Here is a 26,717-nt window from a genome sequence, read left to right as displayed (position 1 = left end):
ACAAGAAAAATTCACTGTGGTCAAGAAGCAGATATCGGTGAGGTCAGTACAGTTGGTTCCTGATCTGTCTCCCATCCAAGGCCAACCTGGTGTTCAGGGGCTCATTCCTGGGTTCGGGGAAGTATAGTCTTGGGAGGTGGGGTCAGTCTGAGGCCTGAAAGATCAGACCCAGACTGGAACAAATTAGTTGCAAGACTGGGGGAATTCATTCTTGATCACTAGTTAGCCCCAGATCAGCCCTCACTCAGATTCAAACCCATGTGCAGGGATCCCTTCCAGGTTTGGGGACATTAGTCCTAAAGTTAGCTCTAAGTCTGGAGGATCGGCTCCTGTCTGAGGGTTAGGAATAGGGTTTTTTTGTTTGTTTTGTTTTGTTTTTGTTTTTGTTTTTGAGACAGGGCCTCACTCTGTCACTCAGGCTGGAGTACAATGGCACAATCTCAGCTCACTGGAAACTTCACCTCCCAAGTTCAAGCGAGTCTCCTGCCTCAGCCTCCTGAGTAGCTGGGATTACAGACATATACCACCACGCCTGGCTAATTTTTGTATTTTTAGTAGAGAAGGGGTTTTACCATGTTGGTCAGGCTGGTCTTGAACTCCTGATCTCAAGTGATCTGCCTGCCTTGGCCTCCCAAGGTGCTGGGATTACAGGTGTGAGCCACTGCACCCAGCCAAGAATAGGCTTTGGATTGGAGTTTAGGGTCAGCACAGCATGGGTGTCACAAGCTTCCTCCTGTCCCCAGCTGTTCCGATGGCCCCACTATGGGGCTCCACTGGCTGGGGAGTGTCTGTCTGTGCAGGTGGTCAACTGCAGCCGTGTATTCAGCCCTAGGTGAGTAGGCCTGGGGAGACAGGGATGCAGGTCGGGCTGGGGGTGACTTAGAGCCATTCCCCTGGGTCACTCTTTTGCTCTATGCCACTCCCCTAGGCCTCTAGGGACCCTGGTGATCTCCCTGCAGCAGCTACAGAATGCTGGGCATTTGGTGCTACGGGAAGCCCTAGTGGATGAGAATCTTCGAGTGTCCCCGGTGAGCCCCTCCGGCCCTCAGGCTGCCACCCTCAAGTACCTCTAGATAAAGGGTTCCATTTCTCACAGGGGAAAACCTAAGACCCAGAGAGGAGTGGTAACAAGGCCTCCAGCCAGGATTCCTTTCAGCAATCAATTCTTTTGGGAGACAAAGATGAACCTGGCTAGATTTTCCTGGTGTTTCATGGAAGGGTTCATAGCCTAGTAGACATGGACCTGACTTCAAATCTCAGATCTGCCATTTCCCGTCTGGGAACTTGTACAAGTTCTTTAGCATTTGGAAGCTGTTTTCATTTTTGTTTTGTTTTGTTTTGAGATGGAATCTCGCTCTGTCACCCAGGCTGGAATGCAGTGGCGCAATCTCGGCTCACTGCAACCTCCACCTCCCAGGTTTAAGTGATTCTCCTGCCTCAGCCTCCCAAGTAGCTGGGACTACAGGCGCCCGCCACCATGCCCAGCTAATTTTTTTATTTTCAGGAGAGACTGGGTTTCACCATCTTGGCCAGGTTGCTCTCGAACTCCTGACCTTGTGATCCACCTTCCTTGGCCTCCCAAAGTGCTGGGATTACAGGCATGAGCCACCGTGCCTGGCCTGGAAGCTGTTTTCTCATTTACATAATGTGGAGTTTTTTTGTTCAGTCCGTCATCATTTGTTGAGCTCTTATGATAAGCCAAATGCTGAGCTGAGCAATGAGGATTCCATTTGCTTGGATTCCATTGCTCATTGCTGAGCAATGAGCAAAACCAGATAAGGATTCACACCCTTGGAAGGGAGGCAAACATTAAACAAATATTCACACAAGTAAATGTGAAACTGGAACTGGTAGGTGTTAGAAGCAAGCTGGTAGGGGCTGGCAGAGGGTACAACAGGGGAGTATGATCTACTTGGGGGCCAGAGACGGTTCCCTGAGGAAATAGTACCTGAACTTAGACTTGAAGGATAATAGATGTTAACTGGGAGGAGAGAATGTTCCAGGCAGAAGAAAAGGCATATGCAAAAGCCCAGCGCCTTGAAGGAGCACAGCTGGGGTGCCTGGAGTGAGATGGAGCTGGAAAGGTTGGTGGGGCCAGACCAGGCAGAGTAGTGAAGGCCACCGTAAGGGATTTCCAACAAAAATGAGAGAATTTTGGAATCCTGTTGGGCCTCAAGAGGTAACTTGCGGCTAGGCACAGTGGCTCATGCCTGTAATCCTAGCACTTCGGGAAGCTAAAGCAAAAGGATCATTTGAGCTCAGGAGCTCAAGACCAACCTGGGCAACATACATAATAAGATCTCATCAATACTAAAAATGAAAGAAAAAAAAAAAAAAGAAAGAAAAAAAAAATAACGAGGAAACTTGCCTAGTTACTTAGTTCTTAATAGGTTATGAGTAGTCTACATTTTCATGATCAGAAGGGAACCACAAGGCACCACGGATGCTGGCCAGAAAGATCTCTGCCGCCTGTAGTAAAAGGCATTGGCATTGTCCTTGGGCCTCTCTTAGACCCAGGGCAGTTAGAGGGGGGGCCCTAGGGGATACTGTATCTGGTTTTAGATCCAGGTGGAGCTTGACCTGAAGTACCAGCCCCCAGAGGGCGCTATTGGAGCCTGGTCAGAGGAGGACTTTGGGGCACCCATCCAGGACAGGTAATCCCCCCAGCAACTGAAGCAAGACCTGGTGGTCCCAGCCCAGGCAGACCCTGGAAAGGGAGAAGTAGTGCCCAGTTCCACTCCGGATCTGCCGATTCAGTGACCCTTGGATGTGTGCTGAGCAGGTGCCACTCTGTAGTCAGGAAAGTTCCTCTTAGTCCTTTCATTTATTTTCCCCCAGCTTGGAGTTAATCGTCCCCAATGTGGGCTTCCAGGAACTGGAGTAAGTATGTGGGGACGACCTGGAGTCACCGAGGTCAGTCTTAGAGTTAGAAGCCAATGATATGGGGGCAGCCCCAGGGTCTTCGGTCAGAACTGAATCAGTTCCAGGGTCAGAGGTCAGTTCTGGAATTAGAAAGGTCCCAGGGTTAAGAGTCTGTCCTGGGATCAGTGAAGTCAGCCACAAGGTCAATAACTGGTCCTAGGATCAGTGGGATCAGTTCAAGGGTCAGGGGTCAGTCCAAGGCTCCAGGAAGTCAAGGGATTGCCCGGAGATGGGTGATGGGTTCCAGGCATGTTCCTTGAGGGCCTTTCCTATCAGGCCTGGGGAGGCCCAGCTGGAGCGGCGGGCAGTGGCTCTAGGCCGCAGGCTAGCTCGAAGCCTAGGCCAGCAGGACGATGAGGAGAATGAGCTGGAGCTTGAGCTGGAGCAGGACCTGGATGATGAGCCTGACGTGGAACTTTCTGGTCTTATGTTCAGCCCCCTCAAGAGGTAACTTGAACCCATGGCACACCTGCTCCCACACCCATCTGCCCTCACAAACACAGTCCCAGGGTGTGTGGAAAGGGTAGATTCTCCGGTCACTTGCTCATAGGCATAGACACTGCCATGTTCATACACATAGTTCCAGTGGCTCACACATATGCAGGGGATGAAAGCTTGATGAGGGCAAGATTTGTCTCTTCACTACAGCATCCCAGATGCTTGGGACAGTGTTAGCACATAGTAGGTACTCAATAAACCTCTGTTGCATGAATGAATGGTTTCGGGCTCCAGGAATGAGTCAAATTCTGGGTGTAGGGTTGAGATGGAGGCAGCAAGACATGACCTGAAGGACTTGGAATCCAAAAATTCAGAGAGAGAGAAAACATCATTCCCAGCACCAAGCAAGTGTGTGCGTATGCAGGGGAGGGAACAAGTGAGTGCTAACCTTAAGCTTCTCTCCAGCCGCACCAGGGCTCTGGCCCATGGGGATCCCTTCCAGGTGTCCAGAGCTCAAGACTTCCAGGTACAACTCTTTTTTCAGGGCCTAACCCTTGGGAGTACTTCCTCTTCTGGCACGCATGTTCTTTCCCTCCACCCAGGCAGGTCTGGCTTCCTTTCCTCATCCTTCTGTACCTCTCAGGTGGGAGTCACAGTGCTGGAAGCCCAGAAACTGGTTGGAGTCAACATTAACCCCTATGTGGCCGTGCAAGTGGGGGGGCAGCGCCGTGTGACCGCCACACAGCGTGGGACCAGTTGCCCCTTCTACAATGAGGTGGCTGCCACCACAGAAGAGGGCGAGCCTGACAGAATGGGAGGGGTTGATGTGAGAACTATTCCCAGAGGGGGTGCAGCCTAGGTGGAAATGGAGCCAGATGCTGGCCTATGGGTTGGGGTTGGGGGGTTGCTGATCCAGGAAAAGGTTGCAGTGAGAGGGTTGGGGGTGCGGGAAGGAGGGTCTTCTGAGCAAGAGACCTGGGTAAGCTGGCGGGAGCCCTTCACATCTAACCTCTCATCCCCACTTCAATTCAGTACTTCTTGTTCGAATTTCATGACACATGGCTTCGCCTCCAAGACTTGCTGCTGGAGATCACGGTGAGTGGGGTAGGGATGACCAGTGTCCTTCAGAGAAGGGGGGATGCGAAAGCTGCAGGACTAACACCACCTTCCCCCCAGGCTTTCCATTCGCAGACCCTCCCCTTTATGGCCACCCGGATAGGCACCTTCAGGATGGACCTGGGCATCATCTTGGACCAGCCAGGTATGGAATCGTCCCCTTATTGAGACTCTGCACGGACAAGGGCCCTAGAGATTGACCCCAAGGTGACTCCGCATGGACCCCTATACACTCACTTCGGAGAGGGCCATCTCTTGGCGGAGGCGAACTCTTGGCACTTCCGCCCCTCCCTGCTGAGCCAGAGAAGCCCTGGCCATTGTCCGTCACTCCGATGACAGCCTCACGGCCACCCTGTGCGCCCCGCCGGTCGCCCCTTACCCCTGGCTCGCCCCTTCGCCCTTAGATGGCCAATTCTACCAAAGATGGGCTCCGCTGCATGATCCCCAGGATACCCGCGCCGGGACCAAGGGTTTCGTTAAGGTCACCTTGTCCGTGAGGGCGCGCGGGGACCTGCCCCCTCCAATGCTACCCCCGGCCCCAGGGCACTGTTCGGACATCGAGAAGTGAGCCGGGGTGAAGTGGGGAGGGGGACATGGATCCGGGTGGGTGGCCGTGGGGCGCGGATAAGGGGAGGGGCCGAGATCCCAATTTCTCCCCCCAGCTCGATGCCCCCTCCCCTAGGAACCTGCTCCTGCCGCGCGGGGTGCCCGCCGAGAGGCCGTGGGCGCGGCTCCGCGTGCGCCTGTACCGCGCCGAGGGGCTTCCTGCGCTGCGCCCGGGGCTGCTGGGCAGCCTGGCTCGCGCCCTGCACGACCAGCGCGTCCTGGTGGAGCCCTATGTGCGGGTGTCTTTCCTGGGGCAGGAGGTAAGTCCCTCCAGGGCCCACGGCGCCGCGGCTCCGGCCCCGACCCCGCGCTGATCTCCCTTCTCCTGTGTTTCACGCCACCTTCAGGGCGAGACGTCGGTGCGCGCCGAGGCGGCGGCGCCCGAGTGGAACGAGCAGCTGAGCTTCGTGGAGCTCTTCCCGCCGCTGACGCGCAGCCTCCGCCTGCAGCTGCGGGACAACGCGCCCCTGGTCGACGCGGCCCTCGCTACGCACGTGCTGGACCTGAGGCGGATCTCCCATCCGGGCCGCGCGGGTGAGCGCTTCTGGCCGCGGCAAATCCGGCCTCACTCGCCTTGGTCCATAGGGCGCCGTAGGGCCCATTCCCAACCGCAAGCCCCATCCTCGCGACCCCGCTCCGCCTAGGAGGGCTGGTCCGCCCACAAAACAAACTGCTTCAAGCCGCCCCCAGACTGTGAACCCCACCATCGGTTTGGCTCCGTTGGCAAAATTCTGACCACAGCCGCCTGTCCAGTAACCAGCCCAGTCCCACCCTTCTACAGCTGTGCACGCGCTGACACTGCCGGTCCACTCCTTTCCCGGACCCCCAGGCCTGGCGGATCGCCCGTAGCTCCGCCCCAATCCCGACCCCGCCCCAATCGATCCCGACTCCGCCCCCAGGGCTCAGGCTGCTTCCCCCGAGCCCAGGCTCCCGCGATTTCCAGCTCCTTGGGGCGCTGAGCTGTTTTGGAGGCGCCTCAGGTCGTGTTCCACAGCGGCGCGTCCGCAGCTGCTGGCCAACTTCTTCCCTTTCAGAGCAGCTCACCCGCTCCCCTACCCTCACGCCCGAATACTTGGAGGAGATCAGGGTGAGGTGCGGAGATTTACCAGCACTCGCCCTCCCCGCGCTCCCCTCCAACACGCTGCTCTTGTTCCCCACAGCGGGGTTTAACCCTACCTTCGGCCCGGCCTGGGTGCCCCTCTATGGCTCGCCCCCCGGCGCGGGGCTCCGGAATGGTCTTCAAGGTCTCAACGAAGGCGTTGGCCAAGGCATTTGGTTCCGCGGCCGCCTTCTGCTGGCTGTGTCCATGCAGGTGTTGGAAGGGAGAGCTGAACCTGAGCCTCCCCAGGCCCAGCAGGGGTCCACGTTGTCCCGGCTCACCCGAAAGAAGAAAAAGAAAGCCAGAAGGGATCAGACCCCAAAGGCGGTTCCGCAGCACGTGGACGCCAGCCCCGGTGCCGAGGGGCCTGAGATTCCCAGTGCCATGGAGGTGGAGGTGGAGGAGCTGCTGCCGCTGCCAGAGGTGGGGGCTGGGGGGAAGCAAACGGGGCGGGGTCACCTCAGCTCTGGAAGGTGGAATCCACTCTTAGGCATTGAACACCACGACAGGGGTCTCAATTTGGGGGCCTGGGCGAAGAGTGAGGTGTGTGCCCACATGTTGTGGGAGAGAGGACCCATACCCAGGGCCAATGCTGGGGCCGCGAGGAGGCAGAGGGAGTAAGAAACATGCAGTGACTTCCAAGCCTTGGTCTCACTTCTTTCTGTGGGCAATGCGGCCAAGCATAGTCCAGGCTGTTCCCTGGGAGAGTAGGCGCTGACTCCAGCCTGATGGCCTCCCCCAGAATGTCCTGGCGCCCTGTGAAGATTTCCTGCTTTTCGGTGTGCTCTTCGAGGCCACCATGATCGACCCCGCCGTGGCCTCCCAGCCCATCAGCTTCGAGATCTCCATTGGTGTGTGGCCTAGCCGAACCCCTGAGTGCCATGGGTTTGAGGGAGGGCACTCTCATTTCAGACCTTGGAACCCTGGAAGGGGTGTTGACTTTCAGTAAGGCGTGGGTTCTGACTTCCATTGAGGCAGAGGTGGTTGAGGGGGGGTTCCAGCCCTCAGCCTGGCACCCAGTGACCCTTGCTGCTCCGGGGCAGGTCGCGCAGGCCGTCTGGAGGAGCCATTGGGCCGAGGGTCCAGGGCCGGGGAGGGAACTGAGGGTGCAGCTATGGAGGCTCAGCCTCTGCTGGGAGCCAGGCCAGAGGAGGAGAAAGAGGAGGAAGAACTGGGGACCCCTGCTCAGCGGCCTGAACCCATGGACGGCAGCGGGTGAGTGCTGCCGGTGGCTGGAAGGGGTGGTTTGGGAGGTCTCCAGGAGTCCAGAATGCCCGCGAAGCCTCCTCTCCATCTGCCAGGCCGTACTTCTGCTTGCCTCTCCGTCACTGCAAGCCATGCGTGCATGTGTGGAGTTGCTGGGAGGACCACACCTGGCGCCTGCAGAGCAGCAACTGCGTGCGCAAAGTGGCTGAGAGGCTGGTAAGGGCAAGGCTGGCGCCCACAGGGAGAGACCGGGCCGTAGGGACGCCTAGGACACTGCAGCCTTTGAAGGGAGCTCTGCAGTGGGGCTAATGGGCAGGCACTAGAGAGCCAACACCTTGTTGGTGCAAGGCCAGGGGGGCAAGGGCCAAAGAGCACAGCTTCTGGGCGAACTGAGGATGCCAGGAGTTGTGGGAGGACAGAGTTTCAGAATTGGTGGACCCAGGAAGGGACTGGATGAAGGAGATGGGTAGAGGTACTGCCGGTGGGGCCGCACATTTGGTGGAGCCAGTAGCGGGCTAGAAAGATAGAGCCATCAACCTGGTGGAGCCAAAGAAAGGCAGGCCAAGAGGTGTGGTCATGAGTGGGTGGGGCCTTGGGAGGGAGTGTGGTCTACAAGAGGTCTGAGTCAGGGAGCCTCAAGACTCTGACCCTCTCCCACGTTGCACAGGACCAGGGGCTACAGGAGGTTGAGAGACTGCAGCGCAGGCCGGGGCCTGGCGCCTGTGCACAGCTCAAGGAGGCACTGGAAGTGCTGGTGGCTGGGAGCAGGTGAGCTGAGACCCACCCCTACTGCTGCCTGTACTTGGGCCAACTCCAGGGCAAGGGAGACTCTCGGTGGCTGTCTGGACCCAAGGGCGGCTTGCAGCTGCATTTGCTCAGCACCTTACAGAAAAATGAGAAGACAATTATTCCTATCCAGGGAGCTGATGAGATTATTGGGGGTTAGGCTTCCCCTGATTCTCTGGCACCTCAGCTGTTTTCCATCTCCATAAGTTCCCTTTCCCACACTCCTAGAGGCTTATCCCGTGTCTCTTTTCAAACCTCGCCTCCTTTCTTCCACACTTGTTCCTGCTAATCACCTTCCCACACCCAGTCTACCTCCTTGCCGGCTTCTGCATCCATCTGCTCTCCTCCTTTCCTGCTCCAGTGACCACAGCTGTGATCTGGATTTCATCACTGGAGGAATTAGCTCTGTAATTGTCAATTTTCTCCCCTTCATCATTGATTGGTCCCTAGTTGCCAGGTCATTGCTGTAACCACATAAACATGTTCGGCCAGGTGCGGTGGCTCACACCCGTAATCCCAGCAATTTTGGACGCTGAGGCGGGCAGATCATTTGAGGTCAGGAGTTCAAGACCAGCCTGGCCAACATGGTGAAACCCCCGTCTCTACCCAAAAAAATACAAAAATTAGCCAGGCATAATGGTGGGTGCCTCCCAGCTACTTGGAAGGCTGAGGCAGGAGAATCACTTGAACCTGGGAGGTGGAGGTTGCAGTGAGCCAAGATTGTGCCACTGCACTCCAGGCTGGGCGACAGAGCGAGACTACATCTCAAAAATAAACAAAAAAAAGTTCTAGTTACTTCCATCTTTGACCTTCACTACTGCCCTGAATTCCATTACCTGCTCCAGGTACTTAAGTGATTTTCAGATCCTCTTCTCAAAAGGGTTCTTTATTTGATAACTATTTATGGCACTTACTATGACAGACACTGTTTTAGGCACAGGAAAATCAGTGAAAAAGCATTCCTGCCCACAAAAATCCCTGAAGTTGGCCAGGCACAATGGCTCATGCCTGTAGTCCCAGCTACTTGGGGGAGGCTGAAGTGGGAAGATCTTGAGCCCAGGAGTTCAAGGCTGCAGTGAACCATGATTGCGCCACTGCACTCCAGTCTGGGTGACAGAATGGGACCCTGACTCTAAAAGAAAAAAAACCCTGAAGCTTATGTTTGGGTGTAGAGGTTGGGGATGGGTGGAGACATGTAAAATAAGCATGTAAACAGATAGAAAAATACTAAGTAGGATAAGTGTTAAGGAAGAACACGAAGCAAGGAAGCATTAGAAAGAGGTACTGCAATTTCAGAAAGGGTGTGGAGGGGAGGCCACCGTGAAGGTGACACGAAGATGGAGGAGAAAGCCTGCCTGTAATGGTGTTCCAGGTGGAGGGGACAGCATGCCTGGAGTGTTTGAGGAGGAGCACAGAACCAGTGTGACTGCGGCAGTATGACATAGTAGAAGAGGCTAGAGGAGACCGGGGGAAGGAGGATGATGGTGGGGAGGGACAGATCCTGTGGGAGCCTCACAAGCCATTTTAATGACTTTGGCTTCTTCTCTGAGTGAAATGGGGCAGTGAATGTTTTGAAAAGGAAAAAGATACACTCTAACAAATAGATCCTTAAAAGGGATCAGTGGGGGAGGAAGCAGGGAGATTAGTAAAGGGGCTGTTGTGATAATCCAGGTGACAGGTGGTGATGAACTGATCTAGGGGATGGTTGCAGTGGAGATGGAGTGCTGTGAATGGATTCAAGAGAAAATTTGGAATTGGGGGTGATACCTCAGGACTTGCTAAGATTTTGGCTTGTGGGCTGGGCGTGGTGGCTCACACCTGGAATCCCAGCACTTTGGGAGGCCAAGGTGGGAGGATCAGTTGAGCCCAGGAGTTTGAGACCAACCTGAACAATATAGGAAGACCTTGTCTCTATGAAAAATACAAAAGTTAGCTGGGTGTGGTGGTGCACACCTGTAGTCCCAGCTACTCAGGAGGCTGAGATGGGAGGATGGCTCGAGTCCAGGAGGTTAAGGCTGCACCAACCGCATACTTATGCAAGCCAAAATCTTTTTTTCAGAGAAAAGAAAAAATCTGTTTTCAATAGAAAACAAAAGGAGAAGGTCTGATGGAAGCAGGGATGAGGTGGGATCTGAGGGAAGGCAGATAGTAGGAGCTCAGTTTTGGACATGTTGACTGTGAAATTCTTATTGTAAGTGGACATGTGCGGTAGGCAGTTAGCTATATGAGTTGAGTTTTGGGGAGAACTCTAGGCTGGAAATGTCAATTTGGGAGCTGTCATTATGTAGATGGAGCTGGATAACAGCATTAACAGGGCATAGAAAAAAATCTGAGAAACTGGAGCGCTCCAACATTTAGAGGCAGGGAGGAAGCAGGGACTCAGCCAAGGACCCTGATCAGGAGAGGCAGTGAGGTAGGAGGCTGTAGGTGGTCACTTTTTTGTTCTCACCATGCTCAACCTTTCAGTGTCAGTAGACACAGTTGTTTCACCATGTTGGCCAGGCTGGTCTCGAACTCCTGACCTCAGGTGATTCACCGCCTCGGCCTCCCAAAGTGCTGGGATTACAGGCCTGAGTCACCACACCTGGCCAGATTCTGGATATTTTTTGAAGGTAGAGCATAAAGAATTTGCTGATGAATTGATGTGGAATAAGAGAGAAAGAGCAGTGAGAGATTACTCGAGAGTTCTGAGGTGAAATAGTTTTTTTTTTTTTTTTTTTTGAGGGGGGGATCATTGGAAAGTATGCATTTGGCTTGGGCACGTAATGTTCAAGCTATACGTTAGCCAACCTGGTGGAGACTAAACCACACCATCGCCATCTGAGGCTTCAATGTGCTTAGGAATCCCCTAGGGCATAAACGCAGCTTCTGATTCAGCAGGGCCTGGGGTGGGGCTGAGGGCCTACAGTTTTAAATAGCCTGCAGGTGATACTAGTGCTGTTGGTCCATGGGCCACACCTGGGGTAGCCAGGGTAGTAGGTGGTTAAGTATTAGCGAGCTCTGGCGCTCAAGAGCAAGGCTGGCCTTGATGATTTTTGGGAGTGGTCCAAATAGAGATAGGCCAGCTTTGCAGGAGAAAGGGTGCCCCTTCAGAGCCCAAGACTGAGAGGGCTATGAGGCAGGCTGGGGGTGGGAGGTCAGTGGCCCCAAAGTCAGCGTCCTTCTCCTTTCCTTTGACTCCTGTCTGCTGTGCACATCCCTGCTCACTGCAGACAGTTTTGCCGCGGCGCCGAGCGCAGGACGATGACCCGGCCCAATGCCCTGGATCGATGCCGAGGGAAACTCCTGGTGCACAGCCTGGTACGGCCTCAGGAAGGGACTCAGGGGCACCTAGCTGGGGCCTTCCGCTCATGCTGTCTTTTTGCCCTCCCAGAACCTTTTGGCTAAGCAAGGACTGCGACTTCTACGTGGCCTGAGACGGGGCAATGTGCAAAAGAAGGTGGCTTTGGCCAAGAAGCTCCTGGCAAAACTGCGCTTTCTGACTGAGGAGGTAATGCCTCACCCACCCCACCTTCCTACCTTGTACACCCTTTTCCCTAAGCTTTTGAACCATTCCAGAGGCCTCGGGCAGGTGTGACGTAACATTTTTCCTTTGGAATGATGCAAGGGCTGGGACTAATTGCTGTGGGCATAGGACCAAGATCCATTTGCAGTAGCTAAGGGTGAGGACGAGAGTTCTAGAATCCAGCAGAGACCCAGGGAACATTCAGGATTTCTTTGGATGAAGATTTGAGAGTAGGCTGCCTTAAGCATGACCTCCCTTGTCTGAAACACTAAATATATACATATATACATATATATATATATAACATACTGTGCTGCTAATGGGTATGTGAGATGTTCCCAGTGGGTTGTAATTAGAAACAATGCTTCCAAGACCATTTTGGTACATGTCCTGGTGCTTTTCTATGGCAGTGGTTCTCAAACTTTTTGGTCTCAGGACAGGTCTCAGATTACACCACTGCACTCCAGCCTGGGTGACAGAGAGGGACTCTATCTCAAAAAAAAAAAAAAAAAAAAAAATGGAGATGGGGTCTTGCTGTGTTGACCAGGCTGGTCTCAAACTCCTGAGCTCAAGCAGTCCTCCTGCCTTGGCCTTCCAAAGTGTTGGGATTACAGGTGTGAGCCGCCATGTCCAGTCAGAAAAATCTTCAGGTGTTGACAAGCTGTCAAGCTCACAATGGCAGATACAAGATACATACTTTTTCTGAAATTGTAATTTTATTCTGCCTCCTGGGTTCAAGTGATTCTCCTGCCTCAGCATCCCAAAGTGCTGGGATTACAGGTGTGAGCCACTGCAACCAGCCAAGTTGTAATTTTCACTTGCTTTGTTTCTGATTCTAGGGGGAAAGCTTTCATTCTATTAAGTTTGATGTTAGCAGTGTTTTTCATAAATTCCCTTTATCGGGTTGAGGAAGTTTTCTTCCATTCCTGATTTTGTGTTTTTATTGTGAAAGGGTGTTAGATTTTATCAAACTTTTTTTGTGTGTCTATTAAGATGATCATGTTTTTTTCTTTTTTGTTCTGTTACTGTGATGTACTACACTGATTGATTTCCTTAGGTTGTACTATCCTTGCATTCGTGAGATGAATTCCTTTTATCAATGGTGCATATCCATTTTTTTAATATGTCATTGGATTTTCTTCAGGACTTTTGCATCTGTGTATTTATAAGGGATATTGTTTTGTAATTTTCTTTTTTCTTTTTGATTTAAAAAAAAAATACTTAAAAAGTAGAGATGGGGTCTTCCTGTGTTACCAAGGCTGGTCGCGAACTCCTGGGGCTCAAGGGATCCTCCATGCCTCGGCCTCCCAAAAGGCTGGGATTACAGGCCTGAGTCACCACACCCGGCATGTAATGATTTGATGTCTTTTCTTGTGATTTCTTCATCTATCTTTGATATCAAGGTAAAGCTGGCCTCATAGAATGAGTTAGGAAGTGTTCCCCCCTCTTCTATTTTTTGGAAGAGTTTGAAAAGAATTGGCGTTAATTCTTCTTCAAGTGTTCGGTAGAATTCACCAGTGAAGGCATCTGGTCTTGACTTTTTTTGGGAAGTTTTTGGCTGCTGAGTCAATCTCTTTAATTGTTATAGATTTGTTCAGATTTTCTATTTCTTCTTGAGTCAGTTTAGATAATTTGTATTTCCAGGAATTTTATAACTTCATCTTAGATAATCTAATTTGTTATTTTATACTTGTTCATGGTATTCTCTTATAATCCTTTTTATTTCCGTAACGTTGCTAGTAATGTCCTCCCTTTCATTTCTGATTTTAGGTATTTGTGTCTTTTTTTTTGTTTTTTTTTTTTGAGACGCAGTCTCTCTCTGTCACCAGGCTGGAGTGCAGTGGCGCAATCTTGGCTCACTGCAACCTCTGCCTGATTACAGGTGTACGCCACCATGCCCAGCCAGCCTAGTCTTTTTAAATTTACTGTTTTGTGATCTAACATATGATGTATCCTGAAGAATGTTCCGTGAGTGCTTGAGAAGAATGTGTACTCTGCTGTTATGATGGAGTATTTTGTATGTGTCTTCTAAGTATAGTTGGTTAGTGTTGTTTTAAGTCTATTTCCTTAATAATATTATGTATAGATGTTCCATTTGCTATTGTAAGTGGTATACTGAAGACTCCAACTATTGTAGAACTGTTTGCCTGATATATTTAAAATTTCTATTATTTCCTTTTGGTTCCAGTTTTCAACTGTTTGCTGAAATTACCCATCTTTTAATTCTTGTGTACTTTCCTCACTAGATCATTTAGATTTCTATCATTGTTATTTTAATATGCTTGTCTAATAATCCCAAAATCTGGGTTATCTATGCGTCTACTTCTGTTATTTCCTCTTGACCATGAGTTTTGCTTTAACTCCGTCCTATAATTTTTTTTATCATATGCCTAGATTTTTGTATAAAACAACATTAGTGACTAAAATAATATATATGTCCAGGAAATGGCACTTCTCTTCTTACACTAGGCATTTCTCTCCTTACTCTAGAGAGTGAGGACCAAGTCATTATGCTTTGTATTTGAAATGGGCTTAGTTGTGAATTTGGTTTGGTTCAGTTCACTTTGGGCTTCAAATGTTTTTTGAAGGATCACGATTGTCCTTTGATCCAGGCTTAGAACTGAGAACTGGCAAGATTCCAGAAATCTGTTTCTTGTTCACACCCAAACTGCCAATTCTGCAACTCTGGGTAAGCTTTCCCTGCTTTACAAACCACCAACCAGGTGTTTGGGTTGCTGGGGCATTCTCTGTGCTGTTTGAGTCTGCTTCCTTTCCTCTGCGCCTTGTTAGTCCTGCTTTCCCTCCTCTGGCCTTTGGAGGGTCTCCACCTTACACTGTAAAAGTCTAGAATGCATCAGAAGGGTTCTCTTGGCTCTCCAGCTGAGCGTGTAGCATCTGATAGCGGAAAGCCTAGTGGGGGAGGTTTCTCTCAGCCCTCCTACCTCACCCTCAGCCTTCAAAAGATGAAATCCCAGAGGACCACTTCTGGGTTTTTTAATTCTCTTCCCTACCACCTCCTTCTAAGGGTGGTTACTTTGTACTTTTTTGGTTTTTTTTTCGAGACAGAGTTTCGTTCTTGTTGCCCAGGCTGGAGTAGAATGGCATGATCTCAGCTCACTGCAACCTCCACTTCCTGGGTTCAAGCAATTCTCCTGCCTCAGCCTCCCAAGTAGCTGGGATTACAGGCATGTGCCACTATGCCTGGCTAATTTTTTTTTTTTTTTTTTTTTTTTTTTTACTAGAGATGGAGTTTCACCATGTTCGTCAGGCTGGTCTCGAACTCCTGATCTCAAGAGATCCCCCTGCCTCAGCCTCCCAAAGTGCTGGGATTAGAGGCGTGAGCCACAGTGCCCGGCCTACTCTGCACTTTCAAGAAACTTTACATGCCTCAGAAAGATCTCAGCTCTCCTTCCCTGTTCCCAGCTTTCTGCATACCATACCTTAGCTCTAGGCAAGGATCCATAGGAAAGAGTTCGGAGGTATAGAAAGATATATTTTGTGGCTGTGGTCCCTGGGATTCTCATCTGGCATGCTACCTCACACATAGTCATTAAAAGTCTCTTAAAAGTGGGTAGTTTCTCCTTGTCCCCATTTCTGATGTTCCTTTTTACTACTGCTGTTCTGCCAGAGGTGGGAGTAGCAGCTGGAGGTCTCTCCTTGATTATGAAGAACTCATCATTTTCTGGAGTTTAGTTGATACAGGTTTCTCTGAATCCCCATTTCTCTGATGTGTTTTTTAAAATACGATTTTTAGTCTGGGCAACATAGGGAGACCCCCATCTCTATAAAAAATAAAACTAACGAAGCGTGGTGGCAAGCACCTGTAGTCCCAGCTACTTGGGAGGCTGAGGCGGGAGGATTGCTTGGGCCTCAGGGTTCGAGGCTACAGTAAGCCATAATTGTGCCACTGAACTCCAGCCTGGGCGAAAGCGAGATCCTATAACCAAAAAAAAAATTGTGTGTGTGTATAATTTTACAATTTATTTGGATAATTTTGGTTGTTAGGGTGTAAGTCTTTTTGTTGTTGTTGAGACACAGTGTGGCTCTGTCGCCCAGGCTGGAGTGTGGTGACGTGATCTTGGCTCACTGCAACCTCCGCCTCCCAGGTTCAAGCGATTCTCTTGCCTCAGTTTCACTAGTAGCTGGGATTACGGGCATGTGCCACCATACCTGGTTAATTTTTGTATTTTTAGTAGAGAGGGGGTTTCACCATGTTGGTCAGGTTGGTCTCAAATTCCTGACCTCAGGTGATCCGCCCGCCTTGGCCTCCCAAAGTGCTGGGATTACAGATGTGAGCCACTGCGCCAGGCTGGGAGTGAGTCTTTCTACATCCAAACTAATAGTGGACCCCTCCACTGATTTTTATTTATTTATTTATTTATTTATTTTTTGAGATGGAGTCTAGCTCTGTCGCCCAGGCTGGAGTGCAGTGGCGCAATCTCAGCTCACTGCAACCTCTGCCTCCTGGGTTCAAGAGATTCTCCTGCCTCAGCTTCCCGAGTAGCTGGGAGTACAGGTGCCTGCCACCATTCCCAGATAATTTTAGTATTTTAGTAAAGACGGGGTTTCATTTTGTTGGCCAGGCTTGTCTCGAACTTCTGACCTCGTGATCTACCTGCCTTGGCCTCCCAAAGTGCTGAGATTGCAAGCGAGAGCCACCACGCCCAGCCTCCACTGATTTAAAAAAAAAAAAATTACAGTGTTTTCCTCTGATGTACAATTTACATATAATGAAGTGTACAAATACACACATATTTTTAAGACAGAGTCTCACTCTGTCACTTAGGCTGGAGTGCAGTGGCAAGATCTCAGCTCACTGCAACTTCTGCCTCCAGGCTCAAGTGATTCTTCTGCCTTAGCCTCCTGAGTAGCTGGGAGTATAGGCGTGCGCCACCATGCCTGCTAATTTTTGTATTTTTAGTAGAGATGGGGTTTCGCCATGTTGGCCAGGCTAGTCTTGAACTCCTGGACTCAAGCGATCTGGCCACCTTGGCCTCCCAAAGTGCTGGGATTACAGGCATGAGTCACCATGTCTGGCCAAGTGTACAAATCTTAACACACATTTGCTGAATTTTGGCAAATACATATATCTGTGTAACCCAAATCCCTGTCAAGATCTAGAATATTACTTTCACCCCAGAGTTGTTCCTTTATGTTCCTTCCCAGTCAGTCTCCATTCACCCCCTCTAGAGATAACTACTGATTTTTTCAATGTATTTTGATTTTTTTCATTATAGTTTTGCCTGTACTAGATTTTAATACAATGCAATCATGCCATATGTATAGTTAATTCTTGTTATTGGTGGTTGTCATAGTCCATAAAGTTGCTGCAAACACTGACTTAGCAAATACTGAATCACTGCCCCCAGAGAAATACAGGGTTAGGTTCCTAGTGGGTGATGGTCACATTTTTTTTGTCAACTGATCAGTAAAAAACCTTGTTTTATGTGTGTTTGTTTAAAGATACTTTCTTTAATATACTGTTGGCCATTGCAGTGGTTCACGCCTGTAATCCCAGCACTTTGGGAGGCCAAGGTGGGTGGAATCACCTGAGGTCAGGAGTTTGAGACCAGGCTGGCCAGCACAGCGAAACCCCATCTCTACTAAAAATATAAAAAATTAGCCAGGCATGGTGGTCAGTGCCTGCAGTCCCAGCTACTCTGGAAGCTGAGGCAGGAGAATCGCTTGAACCCAGGAAGTTAGAGGTTGCAGTGAGCTGAGATTGTGCCACTGCATTTTAGCCTGGGTGACAGAATGAGACTCTGTCTCAAAAAACAAAAACAAAAATGCTTACAGTATCAGAGCTCACAAAGGCAGAGTATTGCTTTATTCCAACTCAGGGCCCTTCAAACTTTTTTTTAAAATCTAAGTCTCAGTGTGGTGGCTCACGCCTGTAATCCCAGCACTTTGGGAGGCCGAGGCAGGCAGGTCACTTGAGGTCAGGAATTCAAGACCAGCCTGGCCAACAAGGTGAAACCCCCTCTTTATTAAAAACACAAAAAGCTGGGTGTGGTGGTATGCATCTGTAATCCCAGCTACTCAGGAAGCCGAGGATTCCTGAATTAATTCTCTGAAGCAATTCAGAGAATTGCTTGAACGTGGGAGACGGAGGTTTCAGTGAGCTGAGATTGTGCCGCTGCATTCCTCCAGCCCGAGTGTCAGCAAGATTCCATCTCAAAAAAAAAAAAAAAAAAAAAATTAAACCCATTTAGAGAAAAAAAAGTGCAGCTCACTGCCAGCACTCATTTAATTTTACATAAACTCACTCTTTGAGGCTGAAGCAAATATGACTGATTTTCAATATGAAAAAATATGAAACCCTACTTGGAGTTATTTCTAAACAGAACTTGTCTCTAATCCTAATGTAACAGAAGTATATATGATGTTACATTAGGATTACAGACAAGAGTATTCTCAAGGCAAACAGGAAATAGGTTAAAAAATTTCTTTTTGTATTTTTAATAAACCAGAACATTTTTTGCATGACTCGTTGAAATTCCTTTTTTTTTTTTTTTTTTTGAGGCAGAGTCTTGCTCTGTCGCCCAGGCTGGAGTGTAGTGGCTCGATCTCGGCTCACTCTAACCTCCGCCTCCCAGGTTCAAGTGATTCTCCTGCCTCAGCCTCCTGAGTAGCTGGGATTACAGGCGAGCACCACCACGCCCGGTTTATTTTTGTATTTTTAGTAGAGACGGGATTTTTACCATGTTGGTCAAGCTATTCTCGAACTCCTGACCTCGTGATCCGCTCACCTCAGGCTCCCAAAGTGCTGGGATTACAGGCATGAGCCACCGCACCCGGTCAATTGTTGAAATTCTTAAGATGAACTGGATGCTGCAACAGGTACCCTCTTGGGTTTAGGTGTTGTTCCTTCACGGAATCCATGCCTAAATCTGCAGTATACAATTTTTAGGTGCCTCATTCGATCAGTCTCAGTGGTATTTTGTCGTTTAGCCAGTTATACTTCCTCTAGTGCTTGGCAGGGTAGCCACATTTGCCACAGGTTGACTTCTGAAGTTGGCAGGCCATAGAGCCACGGTGGCGGCACAAAGTATGTGTCTTATCGCGATGCTTTCCAAACGATGACGTTTCCTTCGTCATCTTGCTTCTGAGGCTTCAACCAAAGAAGGGTTAAAAATTTTTAGTAGAGGCCGGGTGCTGTGGCTCATGCCTGTAATTCCAGCATTTTGGGAGGCTGAGGCAGGAGGATCACCCGAGGTGAGGAGTTTGAGACCAGCCTGGCCAGCATGGTGAAACCCCATCTCTACTAAAAATACAAAAATTAGTTGGGCATAGTGGCACATGCCTGTAGTCCCAGCTACTCAGGAGGCTGAAGCAGGAGAATTGCTTGAACCTAGGAGGCAGAGGTTGTAGTGAGCCAAGATTGCACCATTGCACTCCAGCCTGGGTGACAGAGCGAGACTCAGTTTCAAAAAAAAAAAAAAAAATTGTTTTTTATTATTATGATTTTTTTTAATAAAGATGAGGTCTCACTTTGTCGCCCAGGCTGCTCTTGGACCCCTAAGTTCAAGTGATCCTCCCACCTTGGCCTCCCAAATTGCTGGGGTTACAGGTACGAGCCACCATGCCTGACCTGTTCAAACTTTTTGATTCTTTGCCCATACTCACGTGATTACAAAAGCTCCAGGGATATTGATTTGGGGTTTACAAATTTTAGCTAGTAAGCAAATTTGGAAATACAGAATTCACAAATAATGAGGAAGGACTGTATTCTCTTGTGAGAGGCTTCCTTTACTCAGTGTACTGTTTTGAGATGCGTCCAAGTTGTTGCAGATATCTAGTTTCTTTCTTTTTATTGTTGAGCAATTTCCCATTGTATAAATACATCACAGTTTGTTTATTCATTCTCATATTGATGGACAGCTGTGCTGTTTCATGTTTTTGGCTAGTATGAATAAAGCTGCTATGAATATTCTTGTTTTTTTTCTTTTTTTTTTTTTTTTTTGAGATGGAGTTTTGCTCTTGCTGCCTGGGCTGGAATGCAATGGTGTGATCTCAGCTCACTACGACTTTCGCCTCCTGAGTTCAAGTGATTCTCCTGCCTCAGCCTCCCAAGTAGCTGAGATTACAGGCACGTGCCACCTTGCCTGCCTACTCTTCTGTATTTTTAGTAAAGATGGGGTTCACCATGTTGGCCAGGCTGGCCTCAAACTCCTGATCTCAGGTGATCCACCTGCCTCAGCCTCCCAAAATGCTGAGATTACAGGCATGAGCCACTATGCCCAGCCTCAGCCACCACGCCTGGCCTCTCAATGATATTTCAAGTCCTCCTGTGTGCCAGGCTCTATATTAGGCCCTGGGGGTCAGCCCCTGCCATATTCCTTGCCCTTTTGAGGCTAATGTTCTAGGGAGACAGACTATACATCTGTAAATTAATATGAAAAATAATTATGATCTGTAGGAATTGGTAAGAAAGAGGTTACAGAGGCTAAGGGAGTGGAGGAGAACCTGCTTGGGTAAGGTGGTCAGGCAAGTCTTCTCTGCAAAGACAACATTGCAGCTGACACCCAGGGGATGGGGAGAAGCCAGCCAGCCATGGCAGAGTGAGTAGGAAGGGAGGACTCAAGGCAGGAAGACTGCTTAGGAGCCTGTCACAATTGTCTAGCCAAGAGCGGGTGGTCTTTTGGCTGGGCATGGTGGCTCACACCTGTAATCCCACCACTTTGGGAGGCTGAGGCAGGAGGATTGCTTAAGTCCAGTAGTTTGAGACCAGCCTGGACAACATAGTGAGACCCTATCTCTACAAAAAAATTTAAAAATGAAAACATCGCAAGGCATGGTGGTGTGCGCCTATAGTCCCCAGAGACTCAGGAGGCTGAGGTGGGAGGATCGCTTGGGCCCAGGATGTTGAGCCTGCAGTAAGCTATGATTGTGCCACTGCATTCCAGCCTCGGCAACAGAAAAAAAAAAGCAGACGGTCTTGAAGTGGGGCAGGGAGGAAGGGAGAGAAGGGGGAAACTGCCAGGACTGGGTGATTGGATGTTGGAGGAGAAGAGTGTCACCAGCCCAGGTATTTGGCTGATGTGATGGGCACCACATGTGCACACTGTGCACATTGGGGAAGATAAGACTGGGGAGGAGGGAAAGGTGAAGAGATAAGGTTGGCACCAGCTAGCACGTGCATGAGCCTTGAGGACATCATGCCTAGTGAACTGGGCCAGGCACAAGGACACGCACGGTATGATTCCACTCATATGGAGCGCTTGTTGTAGTCAAATCCAAACACAGAAAGAAGAATGGTGGCTGCCAGGGGCTGGGATGGAGAGCAGGGAATGGAGAGGTATGGTTTAATGGGCAGAGTTTCTGTTCTGCAAGATGAAAAATGTTCTGGGGATGAATGATGGGGATGGTTGCATAATAATGTGAATATATTTCTTTCTTTCTTTTTTTTTTTTTTTTTTTTTTTTTTTTGAGACGGAGTCTTGCTCTGTCGCCCAGTCTGGAGTGCAGTGGTGCGATCTCAGCTCACTGCAAGCTCCGCCTCCCAGGTCATGCCATTCTCCTGCCTCAGCTTCCCGAGTAGCTGGGACTATAGGTGCCCACCACCACGCCTGGCTAATTTTTTGTATTTTTAGTAGAGACGGGGTTTCACCATGTTAGCCAGGATGGTCTCGATCTCCTGACCTTGTGATCTGCCCACCTCGGCCTCCCAGAGTGCTGGGATTACAGGCGTGAGCCACCGTGCCTGGCATTGTGAATATATTTCATGCCCCTGAACTGTACATTTAAAAATGGTTAGGATGATGGTCAATTTTATAAGTATTTTTCCCACAATTAAAAAAAAGAAGCCAAGTGTGGTAGCTCATGCCTGTGATCCCAGCACTTTGGGAGGCCAAGGCAGGAGGATCTCTTAAGACCAGGAGTTCGAGATCAGCCTGGGCAACATGGCCAAACCCCATCTCTACAAAAAATAAAAAATTAGCCAGGCATGGTGACATGTGCCTGTAGTCCTAGCTCCTTGAGAGGCTGAGGTGGGAGGAATGCTTGAGCCTGGGTGGTCAAGCTGCAGCGAGCCATGATCATGTCACTGCACTCATGCCTGGGCGACAGAGTGAGACCCTGTCTCGGGGAGATAGGAGCTGGAGTGGCTATTTGGTCCATTCAGTTCAAGCTGTGAGAGCAGGAGAGGTCGGCTCCAGATCCACCTCTGTGACCAGTTATCTACCTGCAGCCCCAGCCACCCCTCCCCGACGTGCTGGTCTGGATGCTCAGCGGGCAGCGCCGCGTGGCCTGGGCCCGGATCCCTGCCCAGGATGTGCTGTTCTCTGTGGTTGAGGAGGAACGGGGCCGAGACTGTGGGAAGATCCAGAGTCTAATGCTCACGGTGAGGGGAATCAGGGGTGAGGGGCCGGGAGAAGTAGAGTGGAGCTTATAGGGCAAGGGTAGGATAGGCCTTGGGTAGAGGCCTGTGCTTCCCAACTAGGGGCCCTGAACACTTTCCAATTGTCCAAAACACCAGAAGGGATTGTGCCTTTTCCTGGGGCAGCTTTGAAATCAGATAAACCCCAAATCTTCCCTAGCTCTGGGACTGCATGGGCCATTTTGCTGACTAGGCCCTGACAGGTAGGCAGGGTACCAAAAACGATAGAGTGTGACTCACCCCTTACAAGTGTGGCTGGTCTGGCCGAGGGTGGTGGCTCATACCTGTAATCCCAGCACTTTGGGAGGCTGAGGCAGGTGGATCACCTGAGGTCAGGAGTTGGAGACCAGCCTGGCCAACATGGTGAAACCCTGTCTCTACTAAAAATACAAACATTACCTGGGTGTGGTGGTGTATACCTGTAATTCCAGCTACTAGGGAGGCTGAGGCAGGAGAATCTCTTGAATACGGGAGATAGAGGTTGCAGTGAGCAGAGATGATGCCGTTGCACTCCAGACTGGCAACAGAGGGAGACTCCATCCCAAAAAAAAAAAAGTGTAGCTGGTTTGTGGGCCAAAGATTTCTAAATGAGGTGTCCCTGGAAAAGATACCGAAAAGGGTCCCTAGGAGGGAGAAGCCGTGACCTTTGGGGTTGGGGACAGGGAATGTAAACGTGTGGGGGGTGGAGGGGACAAAGGTGGGAGAGCAGAGCTCCGAGTGTAGTTAGGGGTGTGGGGTACAGGAAGTGGCAGTGTTGGGGTAAGAGGTATAGGGAGTGAGAGTGTGAGGGTCATGGCGTAGGGTGGGGGCAGGGAGAGGGTAAGGCTGGGCGGGTGGGGAGTGGACTGGGAGTTTGGCATGGTGTGGCGATGTGCAGTAGAGGTGTGCCCTGGGGGGAAGCAGGATTGCCGGGTCTAGCTGGGGTCATGAGAAGAGGCATTGGGGCCCTGACATGCCTTCTTCACACACAGGCACCTGGGGCAGCCCCTGGTGAGGTCTGTGCCAAGCTGGAGCTCTTCCTGTGGCTGGGCCTGGGCAAGCAAGCCAAGGCCTGCACCTCTGAGCTGCCCCCGGATTTGCTGCCCGAGCCTTCGGCTGGGCTGCCCTCCAGCCTACACCGGGACGGTAAGTGCAGAGGGTGGGCAGGGCAGGTATAAGGCCCACCTGGCTCTCTGCCCAAGGTGTGGGGCTCAGTCAGGGGACTTCAGTGGTTCCCCTGAGCAAACATGACACCTTGCTTGCCCCTCACCCCAGACTTTAGCTACTTCCAACTCCGGGCTCACTTGTACCAGGCCCGAGGTGTGTTGGCAGCAGATGACAGTGGCCTCTCGGACCCCTTTGCTCGAGTCCTCATCTCTACCCAGTGCCAGACCACACGGGTGAGGGCTGGGATGACACGTGGGTGGAAGGGACCCAGGAGACAAGTTAGGGTGGGTCTGAGCTTTTCCCCAAGGCCCCTCTCCTCCCACTCTGGGTTTGCAGAGCAGGGTATCAGGATGGGGTACTAGATGGCCCTAACTTAGCAGGTGATGTAGAACTGGAGGTTTTAGCAGTGAGGAGTCGTTTTCTGGGGTTGACTTTAGGCCTGGACTCTGAGGGCAGCCAATTGCAATAGGGAGGCAGGGCTGGGAGGGGCTGGCTGCAACACCATCTGAAGATGCTTTCATCTTCCTCACATCTCACTCTTGTGATGAGCATTTACTTAAAGTATTCCTTCAGAGCAGGGGTGCTCACATGGCATGCGTGTTGAGAGCCTTCTCCTGATATCTGCTGCTACCTGCTTCTCTGTATGGCCTCCAAGGTCCTGGAGCAGACGCTGAGCCCTCTGTGGGATGAACTCCTGGTATTTGAGCAGTTGATTGTGGACGGGAGGAGGGAGCACCTGCAGGAGGAGCCTCCATTAGTGATCATCAATGTCTTTGACCACAATAAGTTTGTGAGTGTGGCCTGGGCCCTCCCTGGGTTCCTGGCCAGGAGTTTCCCCCTTGATGCCCACCTTCCCTGGCTCCTGAGCCTCTTCCCCTTTGTCTTCACTGCCCTGCTCCCCTTAGGGCCCCCCTGTGTTCCTGGGCAGGGCACTGGCCGCCCCGAAGGTAAAGCTGATGGAGGACCCATACCAACGCCCGGAGCTGCAGTTCTTCCCCCTGAGGAAGGGACCCCGGGCAGCTGGAGAGCTCATTGCTGCCTTTGAACTCATTGAACTGGACTACAGTGGCCGACTTGAGGTCAGCATGCCCTGGCGTGGCTAGCACAGGCTGTGAGCCCAACTTGTTTGTCCATCAGGCCATCCATCCCCAGGGAATATAAAACATGGGTATGTCCCAGGACCAGCCTCCAGGTCTCTTTTCCCCAGAGAATACAGACTGCAGGTTTGTCCTGAGGTCACCTCATTGGACTGCTTGATCCCAAGGAACATTGCAAGTATTCACGTGCTAGGTTCACCTTGTTGGGCCATCCTGCATGCCTCAGACACCCTGCTCCCTTCCTGCACGAAGCTGCTTCCCGAGACCCCCTCCCTTCCACCAATCCAGCCTTGGTTGGTTCCTGTGCATTTATATTTCACCAATACCTCTCCATATCCCCTCCCCACACCTAGGCTTTTCCTCCTTTGGCCTGATTCCTCTTTGCCCTTTGACTGTTTCCCTCCTACAGCCCTCAGTGCCCAGTGATGTGGAGCCCCAGGATCTGGCACCCCTGGTCGAGCCCCACTCTGGACGCCTGTCCCTTCCACCCAATGTGTGCCCAGTGCTCAGGGAGTTCCGTGTTGAGGTATCACCAGGCACTCAAAGCCCCCTTGTTCCCCAACATCTGGGTGCCCGTTTGTCTGGCGCAGGCCCCTGAATCTCCCACTTTCTGACCCCAGGTGCTGTTCTGGGGTCTTAGGGGCCTTGGTCGTGTGCATCTGTTCGAGGTAGAGCAGCCCCAGGTTGTACTGGAGGTAGCTGGGCAACGTGTGGAGTCTGAGGTCCTGGCCAGCTACCGTGAGAGCCCCAATTTCACTGAGCTTGTCAGGCATCTGACAGTGGTGAGGCCACGGGCTAGGGGACAAGGGGGGCAGAATAATGAAAGAGGGCAGTGGATGGTGACTTTCTAGCTGGTTATCTTAGATGATCCAAGGGTCAGCAAACTCTCTATAATGGGCCAAATAGTAAATATTTTAGGCTTTGAGGGCCATCCAGTCTGTTGCAACTACTCAACTCTGCCATTGTAGCATGAAAACAGCCATAGATATTATGTAAATGAATATTTACAAAAACTGACAGCAGGCCAGACTTTGTCTGTGGGCTGTAGTTTGCTGATCCCTGGATTAATTCATGGACTTGTGGTGCTCTCTATGCGTTACTGTTATTCAGACCTCTTGAACAATCCTTGATTATTTTCTGTCTATCCATTATTGAGAATAGGGTATTGAAATCTCCAACTATTACTAATGAATTGTGTATTTCTCTCTTCAATTCTATAACTTTTTAGCTTTTGTATTTTGAGGCTCTGTTGTTAGGTGCATATATGTTTAATATCTTCTAGATTAATTGATCTGTTTACCATTATAAAATATCTGTTTGTCTCTAGTAATATTTTTTGTATTAAAGTCTATTTTCTCTGGTGGTATAACTATTCCAGCTCTCTGTGGTTACTATTTGCATGATATATTTTTTTCCTACACTTCATCCTTTATGTGTCTTTCTCTGGTGGTATAACTATTCCAGCTCTCTGTGGTTACTATTTGCATGATATATTTTTTTCCTATACTTCATCCTTTATGTGTCTTTGAATCTAAAGAGTATCTCTTAGACAGCATGGAGTCACATCTCTTTTTTTAATCCAACTAACAATCTCTGACTTTTGATTGGTATTTAATATGATCACATTTGATACTATTGATATTATTGGTTGAATTTACATCTGCCATTTTGCTGTTTGTTTTCTATGTCTTGCAGACTTATTGTTTCTCTTTTACTGCTTTCTTTTGCGTTAAATAGATGTTTATTATATTTTGATATTTATTAGTGTACTATTTTAATTTGTTGATTTTTACTTAGTAGTTGCTCTAGGGATTACAATATACACACTACTATTTCACAGTGTACGTCAGATTAATACTAACTTAATTCCAGTAAAATATACAAACTTTTCTGTGGTATAGCTCTATTTTTCCTCTCTTTTATGCTAAAATTGTCATATATGTGTATATCTACAAATACATAAAATAAACCCATCAATACAGTAGTAAAATTGTTTCCCTTAGGATCCATTGATATATATGGAATTCCATATATATATATATATATATATGTATATATATGGCCTTTAACCATAAAATAAAATAAACCATAATATATATTTTAAGACAGAGTCTCACTGTGCTGCCTAGGCTGGAGTGGTGTGATCTCGGCTCACTGCAACCTGTGCCTCCCAGGTTCAAGCTATTCTCCTGCCTCAGCCTCCCAAGTAGCTGGGATTACAGGCACCTGTTACCACACCCAGCTAATTTTTTTGTATTTTTAGTAGAGACAGGATTTCATCATCTTGGCCAGGCTGGTCTCAAACTCCTGACCTCAAGTGATCTGCCTGCCTTGGTCTCCCAAAGTGCTGGGATTACAGGTGTCAGCCACCATGCCCAGCCAAAAAATATATATGTGTGTGTGTGTGTGTGTGTGTGT

At 49.9% G+C, this 26,717-nt stretch overlaps 2 protein-coding genes across 2 annotated transcripts in view; one reads left to right on the top strand and one right to left on the bottom strand.

Annotated features, from left to right (window-relative positions):
• LOC129021317 (fer-1-like protein 4) overlaps positions 1–26,717 on the top strand; it is a 48,334-nt gene continuing 21,617 nt past the window's right edge. The window contains exons 1-26 of the mRNA XM_063659176.1: positions 1–42; positions 744–832; positions 929–1,028; positions 2,563–2,654; positions 2,839–2,880; positions 3,199–3,369; positions 3,826–4,186; positions 4,393–4,455; positions 4,537–4,621; positions 4,881–5,040; positions 5,159–5,342; positions 5,430–5,616; positions 6,243–6,604; positions 6,924–7,032; positions 7,225–7,396; positions 7,483–7,603; positions 8,055–8,155; positions 11,386–11,473; positions 11,547–11,663; positions 21,868–22,020; positions 23,028–23,181; positions 23,311–23,435; positions 23,858–23,992; positions 24,108–24,281; positions 24,709–24,825; positions 24,920–25,081. Coding sequence (XP_063515246.1) covers positions 3,350–3,369; positions 3,826–4,186; positions 4,393–4,455; positions 4,537–4,621; positions 4,881–5,040; positions 5,159–5,342; positions 5,430–5,616; positions 6,243–6,604; positions 6,924–7,032; positions 7,225–7,396; positions 7,483–7,603; positions 8,055–8,155; positions 11,386–11,473; positions 11,547–11,663; positions 21,868–22,020; positions 23,028–23,181; positions 23,311–23,435; positions 23,858–23,992; positions 24,108–24,281; positions 24,709–24,825; positions 24,920–25,081 — 3,150 coding nt within the window. The 5' untranslated portion in view covers positions 1–42; positions 744–832; positions 929–1,028; ... (1 more) ...; positions 2,839–2,880; positions 3,199–3,349. The remainder of the gene's footprint in view (positions 43–743; positions 833–928; positions 1,029–2,562; positions 2,655–2,838; positions 2,881–3,198; positions 3,370–3,825; positions 4,187–4,392; positions 4,456–4,536; positions 4,622–4,880; positions 5,041–5,158; positions 5,343–5,429; positions 5,617–6,242; positions 6,605–6,923; positions 7,033–7,224; positions 7,397–7,482; positions 7,604–8,054; positions 8,156–11,385; positions 11,474–11,546; positions 11,664–21,867; positions 22,021–23,027; positions 23,182–23,310; positions 23,436–23,857; positions 23,993–24,107; positions 24,282–24,708; positions 24,826–24,919; positions 25,082–26,717) is intronic.
• On the bottom strand, positions 18,485–18,776 carry LOC129021316 (large ribosomal subunit protein eL37-like). The gene is given in 2 exon segments (XM_054466479.2): positions 18,485–18,629; positions 18,632–18,776. Coding segments are annotated over 2 exon segments (282 nt in total). The 3' UTR covers positions 18,485–18,492.

The sequence above is a fragment of the Pongo pygmaeus genome, chromosome 21, assembly GCF_028885625.2.
Source record: "Pongo pygmaeus isolate AG05252 chromosome 21, NHGRI_mPonPyg2-v2.0_pri, whole genome shotgun sequence".
Lineage (NCBI taxonomy): Eukaryota > Metazoa > Chordata > Mammalia > Primates > Hominidae > Pongo > Pongo pygmaeus.
This window is presented reverse-complemented; position numbering and strand designations above follow the sequence as displayed.